The sequence below is a fragment of the Anoplopoma fimbria genome, chromosome 17 (genome assembly GCF_027596085.1).
Source record: "Anoplopoma fimbria isolate UVic2021 breed Golden Eagle Sablefish chromosome 17, Afim_UVic_2022, whole genome shotgun sequence".
In the NCBI taxonomy this organism is placed as follows: Eukaryota; Metazoa; Chordata; class Actinopteri; order Perciformes; family Anoplopomatidae; genus Anoplopoma; species Anoplopoma fimbria.
The window spans coordinates 24,704,704-24,728,406 of NC_072465.1; the positions used below are offsets into that span (position 1 = coordinate 24,704,704).

The 23,703-nt window shown below is 43.0% G+C and overlaps 1 protein-coding gene across 2 annotated transcripts in view; it reads right to left on the reverse strand.

Moving 5' to 3' along the window:
• The window catches only part of arhgef10la (Rho guanine nucleotide exchange factor (GEF) 10-like a), a 108,442-nt gene that overhangs the window by 67,081 nt on the left and 17,658 nt on the right, over positions 1-23,703 (reverse strand). For both annotated transcript variants that reach the window (XM_054617083.1, XM_054617082.1), the window contains exons 4-15: positions 21,503-21,651; positions 19,271-19,369; positions 19,040-19,167; positions 16,774-16,882; positions 15,451-15,551; positions 14,383-14,460; positions 12,965-13,144; positions 11,665-11,781; positions 6,511-6,603; positions 5,243-5,413; positions 3,133-3,278; positions 2,098-2,261 (exon numbers count right to left, since the gene is read on the reverse strand). In XM_054617083.1, the coding sequence (XP_054473058.1) occupies positions 2,098-2,261; positions 3,133-3,278; positions 5,243-5,413; positions 6,511-6,603; positions 11,665-11,781; positions 12,965-13,144; positions 14,383-14,460; positions 15,451-15,551; positions 16,774-16,882; positions 19,040-19,167; positions 19,271-19,369; positions 21,503-21,651 (1,535 nt within the window). The remainder of the gene's footprint in view (positions 1-2,097; positions 2,262-3,132; positions 3,279-5,242; positions 5,414-6,510; positions 6,604-11,664; positions 11,782-12,964; positions 13,145-14,382; positions 14,461-15,450; positions 15,552-16,773; positions 16,883-19,039; positions 19,168-19,270; positions 19,370-21,502; positions 21,652-23,703) is intronic.

Here is a 23,703-nt window from a genome sequence, read left to right on the forward strand (position 1 = left end):
GATTTTGCTCCTGAGCTGTCCTGCACTGTCACCGCTGCCACATAATAAAGTAGCAGAAAGAGCTGAGCCGGTAGGCGGGCTTAGTGAGGCATGCTCTCCTCCGAGGGGACCCGCTGTCTTTTCTCTATCCGCGTGCAGAAAACGCAGTGAGAGTAAAACCATAAGAGGCAAGGAGGGTGGGGGGGGGGGGAGGAGAGCGGTGGGCTTGCATTGTTCATTTAAAGAGCTCTATTGTAGCTTTTGGGGGTTTAATGGGATTCTTGTCATGGGGGCCGCCAGTGACATCTGTCAACTGCGCAAAGAAATCAATAGGTGAGACATCTGAATATAAAAGGGTGTGCTGCAAGCCGCGAGAACAATGTCTTCCTGTCCTCTCCAAAGGGGATTTGCCTGGACCCCTGTACGTACTGGTCCGTCGACTCCTCTGGGGCCCGGCTGTTGGCTACGGCCCGAGAGGTGAATGTGCTGAGTTGTAATCCAGCGTAATCCCGTTGGTGAGGCAGGATATGGTTTTCACACCCAGACATGGCTATTCACATCGGCCGCCAGGCACGGAGCCCCACTGGTGTGCACGGCCGGAGAGCCCAAAGGTTTCTCCTGGAATAAGTCAGCAATCTAGCACTCAGCCGCTGTGCCAGTGATGCTTAGAGCCAGTGGATTCAAAGACAATGCAGCTTTCCACACCTGCATCAAAACCCCCATGTCTGATCCGCAGCCAAAGCCCCACTGCTACACTTCTGACAAAGGAAGAAAAATAACAGCACTCCAAACAGCAGGTCAAAAGCGAAGCAGCAATGAGGGAGGTGCAATAGGGACGGAATGAAGGTAAGTCAGCGTGAGAGCGGCACAAAAAAAGGGAACAGGAACATTAGAGGGGCTTTCTGTGTGCTGAGGAGAGGAGACAAGGAAGGAGACGGTCCGATAGAGACAGAGCAGAGGGGAGGAGTAAGAAAGACGGGCCCGCATTTCCCTAAAGGACAGCTTTCTTCGATAAAGAAGGGCACCGGGGCCTGCAGAAGATGAAAAATGACTCCATTTTGAGCCCTGCTGAGGGAGCGCAGGATTTAGAGCAGACACCCCACTGAATGACATCACAGGGGGATGAAACTATAAATAGATGGGACAAGCTGTCTGAATGAAAATTTTTGGGGAACGGTCCCACGGATGTTCAAGGAGGTTTCTGTGTAGACATGATTAAGGTGACTGCACCGTGTCGTCAAAAAAAATATGTCAGAATCCAGCTCCCTTCTCTGGGGCATAACATTTGCAGAGTTAGACGCGAGCAATGGGAAGACAGACGGCAGCATTGAGAGAGCTAACCTCGAATGATCCCCAAAACCTTTTGCTGCAAAAGTTGTGAGTACACACTACTACCTGAGAGAAACATTAATCCGTAGAGGATCGGAAACCGGCTCTCAAAACAGAAGCTGCTTGCTGAGCATGACACGGGTAGCTCTGAGGGAGGCGCCATTAATATTTGAGTCATGGAACTGCAACTTTAAAAAAAAAAAAAAAAAGCCTTTGCCATTACATCCTGATAAGGCTTTGTATCTCCCCTTTTTTTCCCACATGGCACATTTATCAGGGATCTCGTCAAGCTCCGTGTACGCCAGAGTTTACAGAGGGCTGGTGGGAGAACTAGTGTCTCAACCACCGATTCCTATCTACTGCGACTGGCTCTCTAATTGGGCCTGGAAAGGGAGGGAATAATCTCTGCAGATTGATGACTCCACTCTCGGTGCGCTTTGTGGTCTATCAGAGAGTGAAATGAGACTGTGGGGATGCTGCGGCGGGGGGCTCTCTACCACCCTCATCTCTCTCCAAGATAAAACACCCTAGGCAGATTGGAACAAGTGACCGTCATCACTGTCCTCCTCACAAACACATCCTCAATCAGAGTGACAAGCAGCACGGATGCGTCTCCAGCCCTCCGCGGGACACTCGAGAACAGAAACAGATTAGCCTTGCTGAGTCAGACTAAGGGGCTGAGACTAAAAAAGTCAGTCCAAGTGATGAGATTAACTGGAGGATGACACATGGGTGGGTGGGGGGTGGGGAGAGGAACGAGATAGGAATGGTTTTTTTTGTTTTTTTTACCTGAGGTGGAGGCTCGCTTGGCCCCGCTCTGCTGGAAGAGGGTGTCTTTGCTTTGAGAGCCCTCCTGGCCCACCTCTACTACTTGCACCTGCTGCAGGGGGGCGCTCCACTTCATGGTGTACTTGGGGCCGACAGGGACCAGGCTGCTGATATCCGGAGGCCCCCTGGTGGAGATAAGACCAATAAATAATTTTTAAAAGAAATAGGAGTTTTAGAGAGAAAACAACCTGAGAGAAATCCCCCTCCCCTCCCCTCCCTCTCACTACACCTCTTCCTAGCAGGAGAAATGTCATGAAGAAGACTTCGGGAGTGGGAATTAGAATCCGTATGATCACCCGTGTTCCCTGCCAAAATTGTACCCCTGGCTGTGAGGAGGAGTTCATTGCTATTCATGTATTCCTGTAATCACGCAGACAATCAACATTGTGATCGGTTTGTCAAGATCCTGGAGGGCAGACAAAGTCAACTTCGGGACACTCGAGTTGAATGAGACGTGGAGTGATAATTACTTTGAAGGCTGAACAAGAGGGCTTTAAGCAACATCTTTGACAGGGGCTTTGCGAAATATACAAAATCTCCCTTCCTGTTTACTTCGAAGGAGAGAGAGAGAGAGAGAGAGAGAGAGAGAGAGAGAGAGATGTGATCAATGGTGCTGTCGCGGAAGATAAATTGGAAGGAAACCAAAAAAAATGTTTTATGTCAGTAATCTAGGACTCCTGTAGTCGTAGTTAGGCATTCTACCATTTGTTTAAAGCTGATAAAGCTCCTGCAACTCCAGATAGGGCTCGAAACCCCTCGCAGCTATTTTCTCTTTCCAAAGCAGTTTGCCAAAATATCCTCGCAAAACCTACGGCATCACATTAGAGCGCCGTGCCACCTAATAGCTATTCCTCCAAACTGTGCATGTGTAGCAGACACCACTTACGAAACTCACGCATAACTTCATGCTAGAACGAAGCATTACGAACCCCATTAGCAAAGTATTTCTGAATGCAAAGGGAATCTAGCTCCACTTGTTTTACAAGAGGGACTTACTTGACATTTATGTTGGCACAGATGAGTACATCATCAAAGAGGAAGACCTTTCTCTCCTTGGACTTCAGGACTTGTCCCCTCTCGCCGTACACCGTCTCGATGAGCGTCTCACAAAGGACCAGTGACCCCTGCTCCGAGTTCAGTTGCTAAAAGGGACACAGCAATCAGATGAGAGGCGGTGGAGACAGCATCACAAAGGGGGCCAGTCCTCCAGAGCTCCACGCCTGGAGGACGCAGAAGTCAGCCTTGGAGGAAGAGATGTCTCATCAGGGATTAGCGACACATTCACGCCGCTGAAGGTCATTTCATGTGCACACAGGAAAAAAAAGGCACACATACATCCCTAGCGTGTTCATTCATCCAACTTAGTGACGGAGGGAATGCACATGTTCTTTCCGCTATCTCTGCCCTGCACACACATGATGACAGGGACCTAAAAAACGTACATTTAATGGAGTTTAACAGGAGCTTCTTTTTCTAAATAAACACATCCCTTCAGATCCTTCTGTGTCTTTTTGTCTGTGCCATGCTATCCACCATAACGCCACCAGTGGTGGTGAGTCAAAGTGGCTTAGCTCATGAGCACTGGGACACACAATCCTTTCCACAACAACAAGGCAACAACACATGGATACAAACGCATAAACAGTTTGCTAAACGCACACCTTTGCACACACATGCACCCACACACACACAGACAGACACAGCAAATCAATTCCATAACAGATGCAGTTTATGCTACAGTATGTTGGCACACGCTGTGCTTTCCTGTCATCCATATGTTGCACAGCAAAAAAAGAAATGGCAACAAAAAGCTTTTTTGTTATCACTTTGCTCCAGCTTCTTTTATGACTGCCTGAATCAATACCTTTATTTGTATGCATACTGCGCCAATCTTAGCCAGGCTCATCACAATTTATACTGCAAGCAGAACGTTATGTCCAAATATGGCTTTCGCAATCCTGATACTTTGATGTTTGTGTTTGCTCAATAGGCACACATTTTAGCGAGTAATGAATCTCTCGGCTGTGTCCGCTCCGCAACCTGCAGTGCAGTAACGCATGTGACCGAAATTTCACAGAGGAGGATGTCTTATCTGCAGGCAATCTGTAGCTGCTCTTGGCTGTGGCTCACAAAATGAGTCATTAGTCCGTGTAGGACTGCCGTTTGATGGCCACAAAACTGTACAACTCCCTCAAGAGTTGGGCCGCTATAAGAATACACCCTTAAAGTCTTCAAGCATCAATGGACACAGAGGGCATTGCACCGCGAGTGTGTGAGTGCGGGTGCGCGTGAGTGTGTGCGAAACCCATTCTCACTCACATTGTTATCTGTCCTATTCCGGCGACTTAGATACTTTGAGACAAAGAATGAATATTTCATTGGATGGTTATGGGGGCAATAGAGGAGACTGTTTCCTATTGGAATTCTGCAGAGTCACCGCGGCAAATGGAATTCTGTGTGGAGTGGAAGAGATTGGGCGAATCAGCTCATCTCAGAGTCCTGGAAAGCAAGGGCTGATAGAAAGAAATAAGGATGGGGGGGGGGGGAGAAAGAGAGTGAGAGAGAGAGGAAGAGAGAGGAAGATGCAGCCACACTGGAAAAAGACTAGAAGAGTGGTATAAGAGGAGTGATAAAGTAGGCAAGGGAGTAAGCAAGGGAGTGCAAGAGGGGAATAGAGGTGAGGCGAAGTGGAGAGAGAGGAAGAGCGACAGGGTGAAAGAGATAGCTCACTTACAGTTTCCAATTAAATGTCTCATTTACCCCTTAATTCTTCTTATTCAAAGCAGCATTTGTTCAGATTTGCAGCGGCAGGACTCTAATTCCAGTGTGGTAATGGAGAGGCGACGCCTCTGCCACTGCATTTGGTACTGTTTAGGAATGATAATGGGCATCATTTCTAGGAGATAATTTCCCGAAATAAAAATGCCTCCCTGGATTAATGTGTGGGAAAGTGATACAAGCGATGGCCATATACTGGTTAAATTTATAGGTGTTTGGCTCACAGTGATAACAAGTTAAAGGGCGCAGGGGGCTGGCTCACTGCTGATTTGATTGGGGCACGTGTGTGTGTGCGGGTGCATGTGGGAGTGCATGTGCATCCAGTCACCTTACTGAGCAGGCGATCACTGACGCTGCGGGCAAGTTGTTGAGTTTCTGCAATCTGGTCGGCAACTCGTTTCTGTTCATTCAGCTTCTCAGCCAGCATCTCCAGCTCTGTCAGAGCGAGCTGCAGGGGCAGACGGTCCACGTGGCCCTTCGGTGTGTTCTTCAGCATGTCCTGGAAAAGGTCAGGAGGAAAGTTTTAGGTGAAGGCACTGCAATGTAAAAATAAATCAAAACCAATTCCCCCTTGAAAGTTTCCAAGTGAAGACAATACTGACAACAGAATACATTATTTACACTTTATATTATAGTATATTGCAGTATACAAAGGAAGGACATTTTCTGGCAAAATGGGGCCATTTTTTGTAAAGTGGGGACATTTATTTTAAGTGGGGCCATTTTTAAAAGCTCGGACTTTTTGGCAAAGTGGGGCCATTTTTGTAAAATGGTGACAGTTTTTAAAGTTCTGAAAAATGTTTTGTTTGGTGGGAGTATTTTCGTAAAACGGGGACATTTTTTGCAAATATGGGACATTTTTCAAAATTTGAAATGTTATTTCCAACATCAAACACTACGAGTTTAGGGGTTTGACTGTGTACACCACACTAACCTTCCAGTGGTTATGTAAACTTTGTAAAGCTCATTGTATTCCAATCTCTACCCTTTTGTAAGCAGAGTTGGCTAAAACAAACTAGTCTAAGTGTAGGCTTTGTGGAAGCTTGGTATTGTCTTGATATGCATCTCAGATGTACCTCGGTGCCTTGAGCTCTACCCCCCCCTGAAATGTATGATTTAATACATACACTTCCTATTTGGAGCACTGAGTTTAGTCTAGAAGAAAATGCCTGATTCACATTCATAACTTATCTTTTGAATTCATGGATAATCAATGCCTACTGAGGGATGAAATGAGCTTCTGCAGATCCAGCAAGTCAAGCCCAAATCCAAATCTTTGCTCAGAATGGAAAGTGCAAGAGCCAGGGAGGATATAAAGCAAGCAATATGAAAAACTGATGTGGCTAGCTACTTTTCTAGCTCTAGCTAACTTTGGTGTAAAAAGTAAATGAGGTACAACTTTCTTGTACTTTGGATAAGTTCAGATCCATAATCCATTCTGTGACCTTGCAGCTTTGCATCTTTATTAGTGTATGTGCAGCTGAATCTATAATTTGACTCGTTTTCTCATATTGGAAGGGTTTAGGGTAGTGAAACATAAGGGATTCTCTTAATTAAAACAAATGAAAAAGCCGTTTACAAAACAACATTTGATACCTGCAGGAGCAATATGAACTGAGGGAATCGCTGAATGGGCTTAACCATCAGGCCGTACAAAGTGATCCGGTCAACGCTGGACGCCTGCTTCTTCTGGAAACAGAAAGAGAGAAAAGAAAATGTTAATAGAAACTTGCAGTTGAGATAATAGTCTTGCAAAGAAAGGCCATTAAGAGGAAACTATGCTTTGCCTACTTTTAGAGGAGCTTGTCAGAATCCTCAATAGGCCTTGTGTAGGCGTGCGAGTGGGTGAATAAGGTATGTAAAACAGGCTCTGTTAGTCGGATAAGAGTATTAAAGAGGATTGTTTTGAGTGTTGTATGTCCAATGTATAACTGTGGGCGTAGGTCAGAAGAAAATTCTTTCGGCGCGGTGTCAAGACTTTGCCACGATGACTCCAATGTTATAAAAAGGCAAATCACTGGGCACATGTAATAGATGATATGGTAGCAAAGGTCGGATAAGATCAACTGTGAGACAGAAATAAAAAAAGGAAACTGTTGCCGAAGCTAAAGAGATCTGACATCATCTGCTATACAGTGCAGCAGCTGACAAACAATCTGTATGTATATTGACCGTTCCTCAGAATTAAAAAACTATAATTGCACTTTTAAGATGATAGGCGTAGATTAATCTGATATGAGACTGTTACTCCCTGTGATTTTATAAATTGTTACATCATGATCCAAACTAAATGTGAGTTTTCAAGGCGGGAACCTTGACTTAAACTTGCATTCGCTCTAATGGCCAGCAGGGGGCGACTCCTCTGGTTTCAAAAAAGTAGTCTGACGTATGGAAGTCTAGGAGAAAATGACCCTACTTCTTTCTTGATTGATTACCTAAGTAAGCATTGTAAACATTCGTTTATGGTCTCAATCACTTGTTTCAAGTCTTCTTTAATACAGCATGATGTTCATTTAGTAAATTATGGTTTCGTTACGAGTCAAGTAGACAATTAAGCCGGGTATGGCTTGTGATTGACTGGTTACAATCCATGTTTTGTTTAGAACTTCAACAATTTCAGTGTGTTTTCAGTTTGTGAAAGATAATTGTACTGTGATTTAGTTTGCTTCTTATAAACAGTCTACGGTGTTTTTCTAGCCCTTAATGTTGTAGTGTATTGAGGTGATTCCTCCTTATTAAAAAAATCGGGCATTGAATTGAAACCAAAAAAGAAAAACTACATAAGGCATTAACTTGTCCTTGTTGGCAAATGCTCACCGGATAGGCTATGGATAATAAGTATTCATTTGACCATGTACTGTACACAAGTACATTCAAACCGACATGTACCTTATCAGACAATCAACTGTTCCAGCCCTATATATAGTAAGGACTAGTGTGGCCTAACAAGTCACCCATGAAGTCTGCAATTTGTAGAATGGCATGATCCAAAGATTAAAGGTCTCCACCTGTCGGGAGCCACGAGGAACAGCTTGACTGAATTTTACACAAAGCTCAACAGACAAAGACAAATTCTCACTGGTCAATAGACTTAGAATTGCCTATAAACTGCGTAATAAAATCCATTTCAAGTTCTTTGCATGTCACTCTGAGGGAGATGGGAGAAAGAAAGGTTTCCAGTGTAATCTGCATCAATTCACGTTGTATTCCAATCAATTGGTTTATGCAGCATTCACGTTGTAGGATTGTGAGCTGGTCTTTGGTCTCCGAAGTTCTATGACAGCCATTTGTGTATTTATCTCACATCTTGATCAAAGACTACTGTTTTTGATGGACAACAAAAGATTTCATGCAAATTTCTCTTTTTCGCCTCACGAGGAAGCCATTTGGAAGCTACATTGCAAACGCCAACCTAGAAAGACACCTTTTACACAATCACTAGAAGGAGACACAAGTGGTCAGCAGCCACCAAAGAATCTTATCACAGAAGAGGGTAGGAAGGCTGTGATATCAAAGATCCAATTTTTATCTTCACGATCCCATGTTCTGTAACTGGACAGACACATAATAAAATATATATATCTACACCACACTTGACCAGGTCAAGATGTAAAAAGAGATGAGCTCTCCCCGACTTCATACTTTTGTAGATGGTTGAGTAGTGTCGGTTAGAGAGGCAGTTGTGGGTGAGAGGGCGTTAAAGGAGAAACCCTCTATCTCTCTTTTGGAGGGCAGTCATGTTCAGTCAAACCTGTCTAACACAGACAGTGTACCAAACCATAACCCTGCCTGAGATCATATCAATGCAGCAGGAGTTCAGCTGTCTGAACTCTTAGGACGTGACCTGAAATGTCTCAGTTGATAGAGATGTCTTGTCCGTAATAATCACCAATAGGAAATACCAAACTGCCAAAAACCTGCCACTGGAGCCTTGACCAAGAGCGGGATCATTTTAACTGATATATTAAACCATTGCTCACACTATTAAGCCACACTACCAAGTAGAAGAAACAGCCAGGAGAAACAGGTCTTTGCCAAACTTATTAGGAACTACATGCTGCCAATGTTTCTCCATGAAGGAAGCTGGGAAATGCAGATGTAGCCAGCCAGATGCCGCCCAACAGCTTGGGGTTAGTTGGGGAGGTGGAACTGACAACCACCAGGTGATGTAGGGTCCCGTTGTATTATCTTGGCTCTGTGTGTCAATATGTCTGAGGCAAATTGATAAGAGTGGACTAGCTATCAGCTCTGATCTGGTTGTACGAGTGATATGTGAGGTGCAGGGGAGATTACTGCTACTGTTGCCAACTGGTGGTGGATCATGCTGCTGCCAGTGTTGGGGTTCTCTCTTTGTTTGGGCATGTTCAGGCTCACGTTTTTTTGATCGGGCTGACTGTTCTTGGCGTCCTTCAGGTTTTCCACAGATCTATTTGAGGCTGAGTCCAATCATTTTGGACACGTAAATACCTCTGCTGCAAATCTCTTCTCTAACACACCTCTCCCTCTAATGTCCTCCGGAGAGAGTGAGCTGGAGTTTGCTACATCAGCAATGAAGGTTCAAATAAGAAGGTTGGCATCTCTGTCGTGCCACCCGCTGTCTGTTGAGCATCTGAGGTAAGTAACCCGCAGCCCAAACAACCACGAGCCTCCTGAACGCTGACAGTGGCATCCTCACAGTAAGCATCAGCTGCCCCTCTGCAGGTGGAGCAGCACGGAAAAGAAGAAGTTAGAGAGGTGGTTTCCCTTAATGTCATGTTTTTCTTTCAGTTACTGAATGAAAGTGGATTCTAGTACCATTGGAAAGGATTATTGCTGACTGACTGAGCAGGCACTGCACATTTGAGTGTGCTGCTCTGCAGAGTAGCTTGGTCAAGCTTTATCCCATTAGTGGGCAAAACCTGTGCGAAAAAGAGCAGGTTGTGATTTCAATTTTTTTTTATCAAAACAGAAAACCGATTGGATTTGTTAGTTACTGTTTTATACAATATTTACTGACCAACTGTTACTGTACAACTTCCAATGCAATAGACATATATTTAGTTCGGATACATGAATCATAAACATTCTACTTTGGTCTGTAAAATATATTTCTGGCTAAGTCACTCGCCATACGGAGTTGCCAAGCAACCATATCAGCATTTACCGGTATGCTGGACCAGATGGAACTCTACCTTTTATGCAAATTTTAGGTTAAAACCCTTGACACCTACTTTTGATGTCAAAAACAGGGTGAAATGGGCAGGGCTGGATGCGTCACTGGACCTGTCAAGTGGTCACTTCCCTCCATAGCTGATGGGAACTAGATTAAGCCCATGACTCCTCCAGCAGGTTCAATAATGAGTCCGGCCATCAAAGCACCAGCCGCCTCCTCGCTACGCTACACCAGACGGCTTCTAATACCACTACCTTCTAATAACCTGATGGGATTGTGAGTTTTTCTCGGTCTGATTTGCGGTTTCAATATTCTCTTTCAGTGTACAAAAGAAAATAAATAAAACAGTGAACATTTATCCAGAGAATGAAAATCAATTTGCTAACTTCTTTTTATTCTGTCAAAAAACAACAGATTTACCCTGAACTCACCGAGATGCTTTTCTGCAAATGCAGCTCTCAATCCTCTACTTTTCTGCAAACTGTATTCAAACAATGAATTTAATGATCCCTACCCTTGTTATTCTGCGTTGTGTGCTTTTGGTCATGTGCATGCAGTCAGTGTCCTCAACAATATTTTAAAAACAACATAATGAAGTCTGTCATTGATTCAGTGTTTTTTTTTTGTTTTTTTCGTCTGTGTCTAGCAGATTTATTATTTGGTTTGTCTTCAAATTGCCGGTGAGAGCTGCAACAGTCGGCAGAAGAGAAAGAAGAACCTTTCAACAAGGAAAAGAGGGAACATGTTATCTAAAGCAACATGCAGGGCTGTCAGCTGTGGGATCTGGTTCTGTGAATCAGCATTACAGCTCAATGATCCAGGTCATACGCATGCATGAATGCTGAGCGCACAGGGAATAGTTAAACTCAGCACATTTGAATAATTCCATGGCACTCTCCATGCTCTCTGGCATTATTTTGCCTCGCTCATGATCACTAATTAATATCTGAAACATTAAGTAAACGGTACAACAGATCTTGTCTGGTAGTGGAAAGTTGTCAAATCTCTCATTTCCATTTCACATAACGGCCAAATTACCCAAAAGTGTTGCAATGTCCTGATGTTGTTTGTGAAACAGCTTGTATGGAATTCATTCATCTGATGATTTTTGTGCCTAAAAATACATACCAGTAATTGTCATATCCTGAGAAAAATCATGATTTTATAACCTGGATACAGGACATTTCCTGGACAATCTTGGACTCTTCCAGAGTTTAACTAGCACAGTGGGGAATATAGTGCTTAATATAATTGCCAATGTAAGAAAAAAACTACATGGTAGACAACACAATTTTGCTAAATCACCTTTACACTGAACAATCCACGAACTCATTGTAAATATTTGTAATCTTTTGTGTATGAAACAAACTTTTAACAATCTGAATTATTTGTCTCTTTTGTAGACCTGAGTAAGTATGTATTATTTAAGCCTTTAGCTTTGGGGCTTTGCTATCTTCAGAATATGCGGAACACTACAACAAACAAGACAACACAGCAGCAAAAAAAAGGCGATACAAGACAATTGGGTTACTTTGATTTAAAAATCAAGATGAAAAAGAAAAACACATAAAAACTTGTGCTCGTGGGCTAAAACTCACCTTTAAGAATTCCAGAAAGGCTGGTTTGGACATGCACGCCTTCTTTATCAAAGCCATGGCATTGGTGAAGTTGTTCACGTATTCACTGTATACATCCAGCACCATGGACTTGGAGAACTGCAAAAACAGAAACAAGCATATTTTTTTTTAATCTGAATTAGTAACAACAGCCCCACAATAAGAAAGTCTGCTGCTCTGCCATGTTTCATCATTTTGTCTTTAAAACCAACATCCCACAAAAGCAGCCATGTAATTTCTTCTGACATATCTTCAATGTTTTGGCTAACCATCCTGTTTGCGGGGTGACCCGAGGGTAATTTCAATGTAAAGAGAAAGGCAAGAAAATGGATATATAAGTATAGTACTTAAAAAAATTGGTTTGTTTACCGTCCCAGTTACCGCAACACCCTTCACGAGCCATTTAAGAGGTTGGACAAAGAGGAATGAAGTGGTGGAGTGTGAGAGAGTGTGTGTGGTGCGGGGGGGTGGGGGTGTTGTTTGTTGTGCAGTAGACATTTATTCTCTCTCCTCAATTAAACTCACACCAGGCAGCTGATGGTGGCAGTTTGAGGAGTGGTGGGGAATTATCAAATCACATGAAGGAAATAACACTCTTTGCTTTGCATCCTGCCACTCTGATATTACTGCACGATATCACGCACAGGTACAGATACATTGGCCTATGAAGAAGTGGCAGCGTAATAAGTAGTGCACAGTCTCAGCTCTGTCTCCTTCCAATGTAGTCTCACTTGATGGTAGGTGTAGGGGTATTACTGTCACAGCCCAGTAATGGCCAGCAAAGGAGGAGAGGGTCGAATCAGCACCTCTAATGGGCACATAATGAGCGGACCTTTTGTATGAACACGGTCCAGATACTACCGGGAAAACTCACACTGAACACTATAGCACACTGCCAAAATGTGTAAACACGTATCCCAGAGAGCGTTGGATGCAGTGGAGATATTCATCACAACTGTAATTGATTGCATGTTTGGGGTAAACTATCCCTGTTTGCTCATCCTAAAGCCTGTAGCTCATTATAACTCTGGCATTTCTTTCAAACTGTATAACACAATCGCTGCTACCAGAGTAAAATTGAGTTCCTTTTACCCAGAATGCAAGGTTTTGCATGATTTGATAGCATGATAGAGAGGAATAAACAAAGAATGCACACACACACACAGACATATATATATATATATATATATATATGATGCAGTAAATAAGTCTCCAGTTGGCATTTCTGTTTCACAAACATGAAGATACATACCAAAAAACATGCACATGCATGTACACTAACCGAGGCAACAAATAAGTCTCCTATTTTCTCACTGCTGTCCCACTCGGCCACCCGGGACGCCAACGCAATCTGAAACATGGAGTGGCATTGTGTGATCTCCCTCATTCGGTAAAATATAGGCCGGATCTTTCTCGGGCTGAGGATGCGTGGATCAGCCTCCATCAATGGTCTCTGGTATTCCTGGGGAGATTGAGAGAGAAAATTGGGTTTTTATTGTTGTTGATGTACGTGTGTGGGGGCGGGTGCTGAAAATGAATCAGCAGTCCACCGTCCTTAAGCATCTCTTCTTTTCAGCAGCATAAATAGACAACGGAGGGGTAGCAGACAAACATCCTACGAATCAAAGAAAATGAAGACATGAAGTCGTGGTGCCTGGAAGCACATCAATCCAAAAGATTCACCCCCAAAACAGCATTTGCCACTAGCAAACATGTTCAGATCTCAAGGTGACTAGTAATCATAAAAGCAAGAATAGTAATGGTGAAGAAAGCAGTTTCCGGCAGAGTTGCAGATGCAACATGCAGCAGTCTCGATTGATTCTTCAGTCAGAAATCATGAGAATGTTAGCATGGCTTACAGAGATGTGTTCCATGTGGACATTATTCTTTGTGGAAGCCAGCCAGTAAACATGACTTCTTCTTTGAATCTGAACATGGTGAAGTATAGATATTGTCAGCAAGCCAAACATGGGAGATGAAAACACTATTTAACACCATCAAATGAATCTGATCAAACAATGGCTGTTGTCTTTTTTTGGTTGAGGTTTTGCAAGTCTTACTGTATCTGTACAAATAAATAATTGACAGAAGGAACATGGATAGCAACATGAGCTGTGCGGTCTGTTTTACGGCAATAATGACAAACCTCAGTGTCTCATTATCCTTGCTTTGCTTGTGGACTTTCATTCCTTTTTATGTAATCTGTCTGGAGACACTGCGTTTACCACTTGGCTGGACTCTCTGAATTACATGAAAGATTTCAAAAATGCTAAACCTCCCAAAGTAGCGCACGCAATCATGGCACTCGTCAACAAAGGTAGCTCATTTCATCTTAACAGTGAAAGATTTTTGGCAGTGCATAAAGAAGCCATTGATTGCTGCTGATTTCATTTCAGTAGGTTCCTCTTATTTTTCTGTGATGAGGAGATAACAAGTCTCCTTTTTCCCCCCAACTAAAAAGCGAGATAAAAGAAGAGAAGTTGAACCCCATCCTGCGCCAGCCTGACGCTCTTTCTCTCTCTTAGCATCAGCACAGCACCACAGAAATGAGGAGGGCTGTTTTTATCAGGATTATTTATGCTGAGACACCTCGGTAATTTGATGGATATCACCGCTTCTCTTTTCGGTGTAATTCATAACGGCTAAATGGTGAAGATATTGCATGTGGCAGAGGAGGACAACGGGGACTGAACAGCTCACCTGCAAGATCCTCCTGAGAGATTCCAGGTAGCTCCGCTCGCTCTGGATGATGGACCCGAGGATATGGCGTCTGACAACCTGCACAGACAACAGACCAGTCAGGAAATCTAGCACTAAGAGGACATGATGGGGCTGCAGTGTGCTGCATGCTTTCAGTTAAGCACTGCGTAGGGTGATGGATTGCGCTATAATCACATGCTTGTCAAAGGAGGAAAAGGAGGAAAAGAGAAGCAGGTCTGTTTGAACAAGGCCTCCATCGGAGTTCTGAATCATTGGGTTTCCTGTGACGTGAAGTCATTTAAACCTACTGTTATAATAAACAATGCTTTTTCCAAATAGTATAAAGAAAATAGAGCATAAATATATATATATATGTAGGAATACTGAATAACAAAAGACTGGGAAATTACAGTACAGTCATAAACCCTAGAGTAAGGTTGGGTACACCATAGGTTCCCATAAGTGGCGTTAGATGATGTTGATAGATGTTGAGTACAGTACATATTCATGCATATTTAGGTTACATTCATTCATAAAATAACAAGAAATGTCAAAAGCTAATATGCTTGCTCGTAGCATACATGTGTTCGTGTTACAGTGAAGATAGATATATTTAAAGCATTTTTTCACCACTATATGCTGCCCACTTTTATAGGAAAAGCAACAGCCATATATTTAACATGGCCTCTAACGACAGCATGAGGTCGCTTCCTAAACGTTCACAATGCTGTACATCTAGGCAAATGTTTGTAAATGTCAGGGTGTTCACCTGCTCTGCCAGTTTGCATGCATTTACAGATTGCTGTTTCCTGCCATTTTGATATGAATAAGCTGTTTATGCATTTCCATGTAGGGCCCTTCTAGGGACAGGCATTGGACATAAGCAGTAACTTTAATCGTTGTGGAAACCTGTTGTGCAATTCTCTCTGTATATTGTATTTGTCCATTCCAAATAAACATAAAATGAAATGTATTAGCGCATTTTAATACTGCGTTTTATTGTATTGTCTGTTTTAATTAAGGACACTATGGATTATTATTATTATTATAAATAGTTCTCAGGTGCACCTGGTGGCTGGTCAGCCCCTCTGGCATGGGGCTCAGCTGGGGAGGAGGATGCTTCATTTCCGACACGGCCACATCCAGGTATCCCGCATCATCCTCCTCTTCTGCAGGAATACAGACATAAAGGAGAAACATGCAGAAAGGTTACAAGGAGAAAGTGTGTGTGTGCGTGTGTGTGTGTGTGTGTGTGTGTGTGTGTGTGTGTGTGTGTGTGTGTGTGTGTGTGTGTGTGTGTGTGTGTGTGTGTTTTTTTGTGTTTGTGTGTCTGTGTGTTTGATAGAATAAGACAGGGAGGGAAAAACAGAAAGGCATCTTTCAAATCTCACTGCAGCTGAAGACACATTGCGACACACTAAGTTTATTACCTCGAAAATATGAAGACATTTCTATACCCTCTGAAAAAGAGGTGAGAGCGAGAGAGTGAGAGTTATGGAGAAAGGAGTGAAAGAGAGAGAGAATGAGAAAGAGACAAAGAGACCTTCCGAGAAAAAAAAAAAAAAAAGGAAAAAACTTTCAAAACAATACTGTATCTCTGTAGGAGTATAGGAAGCACACAGAAGTGTGTCTGCAAAAACATGATCCAACACATTCTCAGCCCCGCATTGGCACAAAGACACTCGGCAGTCTCAAAAAAGAAGAAAAAAAAAATCCCCACTTCACCCGTTACCATAAAGACACTGAGACCAAAAGCTTCCACCGTTCCAATTAAAGACTTTGGAATGATAACAGAGGATTGGTGGAAAAGAAATATAATGCCGTGCAGATTTCCCTCGATCAACACCTAAAAATAGCAGCACTGGCCTCTTTACCTCTTTGTGATGGCACAGAGATTTGTTTGAGGCGTGGGTCTGCTGTCTATGGTTTATGGAGCTGCTCGATACTCCATTAATGGATGGTAATCTCTCTCTATTGTCAGCCAGGGGTTCCTATAACACAACCTATATTGGGCTGCATGAGTTGCTTCATCCTTCTCTTCCGCACACTAAAAAAAGAAAAACGTTACTCGACCACATCGTCTGTCTTAAAACTGAGAAAGCCTGTCTGTTTTATTTATTATAGCTACATTGAGTGAGATCTTTCTCTTTTCCACAGCGCTTTTATTTTCTTCTTGAAGGGATTTGTATTATAAAAAAAGTAGGACCTTCTACTCGATCTGCCTCAAACACTGCTTTGGATTTCCTTGCTTTGCACATCAGCAAATAATTCAAAGAGTCAACTCTAAGGAGTTCAAAACTAGGCTTCATAACCAATACCCATAATTTAAAAAAAAAAAAGTATAACTTTCATCTAAAAAAAAGACAAAGTTTCCACACATTCCTAAATTACCCAGTTGATCTTTTCTCTGCAGGAAGGAAACTTTGCGCATGACTGCAATCTTGGTCTTTTCAAGCCCATCCTTCGTTCCGCTTCTCGCCGCCTTCATGAGCTGCTGAACCTGGATGGAAGGAGCAGACAGAAAAAAAAACAACGAAGGAGAGCGTTAGAGTGCGAGGAAAGAGCCACGCTGTGGAGACTCTGTAACCCACGGAGCTCCTCTGGAGGGAGCCGGAGAGAAGTGGCGCTCGGCGGGCTCATCATGAATCTCACCATCTGGGACTCCCCGTGGGTCGCTGTGCAGCCTCTAATCAGGGAGCCTGTGAGCATGTCATCCACACATTATGGTAACAGAGTGAGCTCCACATCAGAGCTGCAACGCTCAGTGTGTGTGTGGGGGGGGATAAGAATTCAGATGACCACAAACTCCACCCCGAGCACCACAGAGGAACCCTCAGACCCCGAGAATACACACAGGGTGGTAGTATTTTTAAATGCTGCTACTTCAGGAAAGTAGGTCATTAATTGGTTGGGAAAAGTTGCACTGGTGTTTATGGAAGTAAATGCGCAGAATATTATTTAATTATTCATGTGTCCCATAAATGCGTCTGGATGTTAAACCAGGCAAGGGAAAGAGAAAGAGAGAGAGAGAGAGAGAGAGAGAGAGACTGACAGAGAGTCTCAAAGCAAAGCCACAGTCCAGAGGAAAGCTTGGAAAGGATGGTGCAGTGAGTCAGCTAAGCCTTTGAGTCAGCTGTGCGTACAACACAGCATATTTCAGCTCTGGGTCATCATCAATCCTATTGACAAACATCTAGAAGAGTGATTGGAGCTCTGAGAAGAAGAAAACAGTGTGATATAGCTATGTTTTTTTGTTGTTTTTTTAACTCGCTGCTGGAGATATACCTTGATGTCATAGTTGTGTTTGCCAGACAGCCTCATGGCCAGTTCGCGTTTGGTCCTGGCACAGCGTTCCCTCAGCCGACACACTTCGGGAGTGAGCTACAGGTGTTGGATGGGGATGGGCGGTGCACAGAGGCGAGGCGGGGTAGGTTGCGTTTAGACCACAAAGAGGCGACGAGAGGAGGAAAAAGTAGGGGAGAGGAAATAGGAAAAAAAGGGGAAACGGATGCAAAGTGATCAAGGCAAAAAACAAGCTACGCAACATTGGGAATTAATTACAAGCACAGAGAGTGAAGGCTCGGAGCACTGCTTTTGTTCAGACGGGTTATGAGGCTAATGGACAGTGATTTATAGAAGGATGGGCCATTTAGGCAGTTAAAAGGCATTTATTAAAGAAGCAAACTCTGTCACAGCTTTCCCAGGTTCCTCGAATTAAGCAGTAAACTGAACAAGAGAGAGCTTCAGGTACACTTGGTTAAAATTAATCGGGCGAGACTAATTAAAAAACGGTGTGTTTTTGGATGAAGGATGTGCTCGCCAAATGGCCCTAATAGCCGAGGTTTCTTCATTAATTGTTCAACCAGTGCGGCTGAATCCTCCCTTTTGTTCAGCGGCCTGGGACGAGCAATGCCAAGTGAACTATGGGTGATTTTTAACAGCACACATGTCTTCCTGTAATTACCCGAGCAACTTATTTTCAGTCCCAATGCAACAACCTTTTTTCTTCTTACCCCTTCTCAGCGTCCCTCGTTTCTCAAAGCATTGATTTAACTCAGGATCCTCTTGGATTACAACGGATATCGTATCCATGCATAAACACCTTCAATATGTAAAAATATGTAGAGGCAGGTATGGAACTATACATTAATAATGATTCAACTCAGCAGAATAGTTTTCTATCACTGTGACTTGAAATTTTCCACAATGCCTGCATAGGTGCATGCACGTTAAAGGCTGGCCAGGCGTAAATGGAAACGCAGCCCGATGTGAATGTGAACACAGTGCCATCATGTGGAAGACCGACACTGTGTGGCCGTGCTGCAGAAACACTGATGAACAGCATCCTTGGCAGAGAAGAGGGGAGATCTGAGGCTTTTCAAACAGAAAATGCCTCTTGTTTACTTTCATTCGACAATGAAAGTTTAAGGCCTAGACGCTCTGTTATACATTTTTCATGTTCTTTATAGTTTACTTCCAGTTCTATACATTAATAAAGACAACTGCAAGAGGAGCAGGAGATGAAATATTCTCTTTGATTCTTGTTTTTTTTAAGTGCTTGAAACGAACCGAAAAACAAACCCGGCTGGTCATGTGGAATAAACAAGAGGACGTGAATTTGTGTGAGATAAACTAAACACCCGCTCGCTAATACTACCTTGCTCCGTGCTGGATGTTTGGTCTCGTTATCGGACTGTTCATCATAGCTTTCAAACTCACTGGAGCTCCATCCATTGTCTGCGTCCCGGGGACCGCTGTCTCTCTGAACGTCCTCGTAGATCATATCTGCTTAAACACACAAACGTAGCTCCACATCAAGATGCATGATAGGACGGACGTCACTAACCACACACACACACACACACACGGATCTGTCGCAGGTGCTCACCTTCATCCGGAGAGATGGGCTCCTCACTTGGAACATCATCGTAGATCACCTCTGAAACCTCCTCCGTCTGCTGCGGTTCAGCTTGAGCCACAGAGAGAGCTGGAACCGGAAAACCAGTAGCATCAAAGTAAACAAACACTGTGATTTAAATAGAAAAAGAGTGCTGCGTTCTATCTTTTATCTCCCTTTCTGTTTGATAGTTGCACCATACACACACAAAGAACAGCTCCAAACCACATCGCCTGAAACCTTTTGGCGCAGCAGAATAGATAAAAAGAGGCCACATCTTCCAGCCCTCCGGTTAGGACTTTACACATCTTTTCAATATTTACATACTTATTGTATAATTTGCATTTAAAGGTCTAAGTCCTCAGGGAGATCTGACACATCGCTTGCGCACATCCCCATAATGCCTTTTGTCCGTGACGCAACACGATTGTATCCAGTTTGTTTGAGCTATTGACCCGTTCCGTCTCCACGCTCGGCAGGATTTGTCATTAACTGCTTTGAGAGTGTTTCAGCCTAATTTAGCTCAGTGAGCTTTATTGATTTGGTTTTAAACTGTGATTTGTCTGTAGCACTTTTCTCCTAAGCCCCTCGAAACAGCAGCAATCACTGTTTTTCAATTAATCTGATTGGAGATGTGTGTATTCTGTCATGGGGGTGCAGTCTAAAATTTTCTAAAATAACCTTGGATACGATCCAGGAGATGAACAAAGAGCAGCTGAGTTTTTTTTTTCCTACAAAAGAGGATTAGCTACACAAATGTTCTTTATATATCGCTCACTTCGCCTGAGCTGGTGCATTCAGAGAGGATTCAGAACAGAGAAGAAAACAACTGGATTTGGGCTATCAGCCTGACGACTATCAGCATATCTGCAAAGTGACTGGGCCTCTTGGGAACGCGGCTTGTTATTTCCAACGCGGTAAACTAGAAGTTCCTCTCCGTGTTTTTTTCTTACTTTTATTTAACTTTTCTCTACAGCGACACAGTGACACTGCAATAAACTCATCCGAGGTTCACAATGACACTGCAGGCAATCAGAACAATCACTGCCATTACAAATAAAACTACTAAAAAACAGCATTTGATATCAGTGTCAGATAATTACATCAAAATGTGCAACGACCACATTCGACGAGTGAAGGGACGTGATTGCTTTTACAAACAGGAAATACTTAATTATTCATAACGATCCATATAAACTAGATTTTGCCAAAGTCTTTCTACACAATAAACATTTTGCCTTCCACAGCAGGTTAATCCATATGCAAAATATTTGTGTTATGAGAAAACAAAGTAAAAAAAAGTACCAAATTTAAAAAACCCAACAGAGCATTGCAGTAGATTTCTCATAAAGATCAATACAAATGCTGTAGCTTGCTTTTCCACTTTCTGTATTATAATTAGATATCTAGGAGAGAGGTTTAATATAATTGCATTATTCCGTTAGTTTAAATATACAGTACACGTTCAAAATGACAGCGGAGGCCTGATGTGTGAAAATACATCAGAAGAGTGGGACATAAAAAAAATGTCGCGCAGCATTGCAGGGCTCCTTTACATCTCTCATTTCTGAGCCACCTTCAAATAACGGCTGCACTGCTGACTGAGTCCAAATCCAAAAGCAATTTTCCCTCATGGAAATGGCTCTCTATTGATCCTCATCCTGAATTAATTGGATTCATGTCATGTCTGCGTCCAAATCACATCATGCCAGAGAATATGTGCGTGTGTGAGCCGAGGCGTATTGTGTTGGTTTGTGTTTGAATAGAGTGTGGTTACGTATTTGTGTAAACGGATGGGTCTATACGTGTGTGTGTGTGTGTGTGTGTGTGTGTGTGTGTGTGTGTGTGTGTGTGTGTGTGTGTGTCTGAACTCCTTCTCTGTAGAAATCAATGAACCATAAGATGTCCGTAGGCCGGTAATATGGTGTTCTTGCCACCTTTGATCAAGGTCAAGGGATACAATGTGCAGTGCTAACAAAATAGTGGTTCACAATTTATATCGTCAGTGTCATTATGGTGTGGAGCAGGGTGCTGTTTACGCAGGTCTAGGAGGCCCAGTAGGTTTTCTAACAGATCTGTCCGTGATGTGAAAACTGTAATAAAAAAGGTGGAATGAACCTGAATCCCAACGCAAGCTTAAATTTCATCCTTTCGCTCTGAAAATTGAACCCTTGATCTACAATATACGGTGCACTTCCCTGTAAATGTAATTGTGTTCCGTACCTTCAGAGGCGCCGGAGCTTTTCTTGGCGATTTCTTCGCTCTGGTCTCCTGAATCAGTCGATGTCTCCACAGCCGGGGGCACCACAGGAAGCTCCTGGAGCTCCTCTCCCACTCGAGGAGCTGAGGTACTGGGCTCTGCTGCCGAGGCCCTGGAAGGTTCCCAAAATATTAGCACACTTAAACTAACACTGAGTGCTATGTGCCTCATTAGGAGGAGGAAGGGGAGGCAGAGTGGATGGAGGTGGGGGTCAAAATAGTTCTTTGCTATCCAAGCATGCACATGCACACTCCCTAAAGTCTGACAGAACACATCTTGCTGTTGTCATGTATTTTTAGAAGGAACACTATTTTTCCACATGGGCAGCTGTGGTTTGTTACCTCCAGCCAGTAAACAGTAGTTTATCACCCTCTTGTTTGTCTGTTTATTTCATAGTTAGCAAAAAGCAAACATATTCCAATGAAATTTGGCGGAAAGTGAGGACATGGGCTAAAGAACTAGACCACTTCTGGCAAGTTCATTTGAACAAGTGGGCACTTTACACAGTGTGGATCAAAGATTTTTCACAGAATTACTCAGTATTGTAATATAGGCCTTTTTATTTTTTATATTTTACTTTTCACAATTTTCACATGGAGTACTGCTTAACTGAATGAAAAGTATCCCGAAAATGAAGTCCATGATTGCGTGGCATTTAATGAAGCTGTGGAGTTTTTTTTATCACCAAATAACACATTTCTATAATTGTCTAGCATTGGCAGAGGCACAGTATGGGCTCTTTGAGTGCTTTCTTTCTTTCTTTTTTTATTCTTTATATGTTGGCATCACAGGGCTTTTGGTTATGAAAATGTTCCGCATAGACAAGACCTTTTAGCGGAACTGAAAAATTGTAAAATATTCAGAATAACAGAGTGGCTTCCATCAGGACACAACATTTTCTGACACTTTTTCTTAATAAGCTGTGTTAATAATGACAGCTCCAGCTGCGGGATAAGTTGCTGATCTATTTACTCACAAGAACTTTTGTAAGGCCGCTTGTGTAAAGAAGAAATACAATCACGCCCACTGCTTGAGTTACTTGAGTTACTTCACTTGCCCCTGAGCAGCGTCAAATCATTACATTACAGTCATTTAGCAGACGCTTTTATCCAAAGCGACTTACAATCAGTAGTATATTACATATCATTCACCCATTCACACACTGATGACAGGCTACCATGCAAGGTGCCACCATCAGACTCTAACTAACATTCATGCAACATCCAGTCCACACCGATGGCAAGCCTTCGGGAGCAACTTGGGGTTAAGTGTCTGCCGAAGCCGGGTATCGAACCACCGACCCCTCTGATTGGAGAACTACCTTGCTCTCCACCACGCCACAGCCGCCACTATCATAAATCATTACCTGTCACGCCTGCGGCTTACCATAATCACCGCCGGCTTTTGAATGAAAACATGCCCCGAACCAGCTATTAAAAACAGACTCTGACATCACAGGGGAAAGTGTTGTTGGTATAAGCTATCACATGGTTGATGCTGCCAGTGAGCGCTGTCCTCCCCCACATGACTGATAATATGACAGGATCCAGCGTGTAGGAGAGTCCCATCTACACTAATTAAATCTGTCCCTCTGCTAAACACCTCAGCAAGGCCCGCAATGCCAGCGGCAGCTACTCAAGAGTGATGGGCAGCTTCAAGATAAACAAGACATGCAGGAGAAATAATGTGTACAAAATGCCATAAAACTTGGAGGTGTTGAGGCGGCAGCTTTGCAGGCTCTTACTTTACACTACAGTGGCGATGAGAGAAGAGTATCTGTATTCAAGCATCCCGCAAACCATTATCTTTTCTCGTATAGTGCAGCACCAGGTGAACAGTGTATTATGAGTCAGAATGAAAGGAAAGCATGCCCAGAGCAGACGGTGACAAACTAAATAACAGTAGGCAGTTTGTAGCATCTGTGTACACAGAATACTAAAAGGTGAGATTCACTACAAGAGCATGATTTAAGCAGTGAATCACAGAAAAATGGATATGATAAAAAAGCTATTTCAGCAAAGCACGAAAACTCCAATCCAGTCCAAAATTAAGGGGAATTAAAAATGTATGTGTGTATATAACGATGCACGTGAATAAGTACATATAGCATTCTAAACATTGGTAGAGATGCAACAATTTATCAATTTTAAATGAATTGCAAACT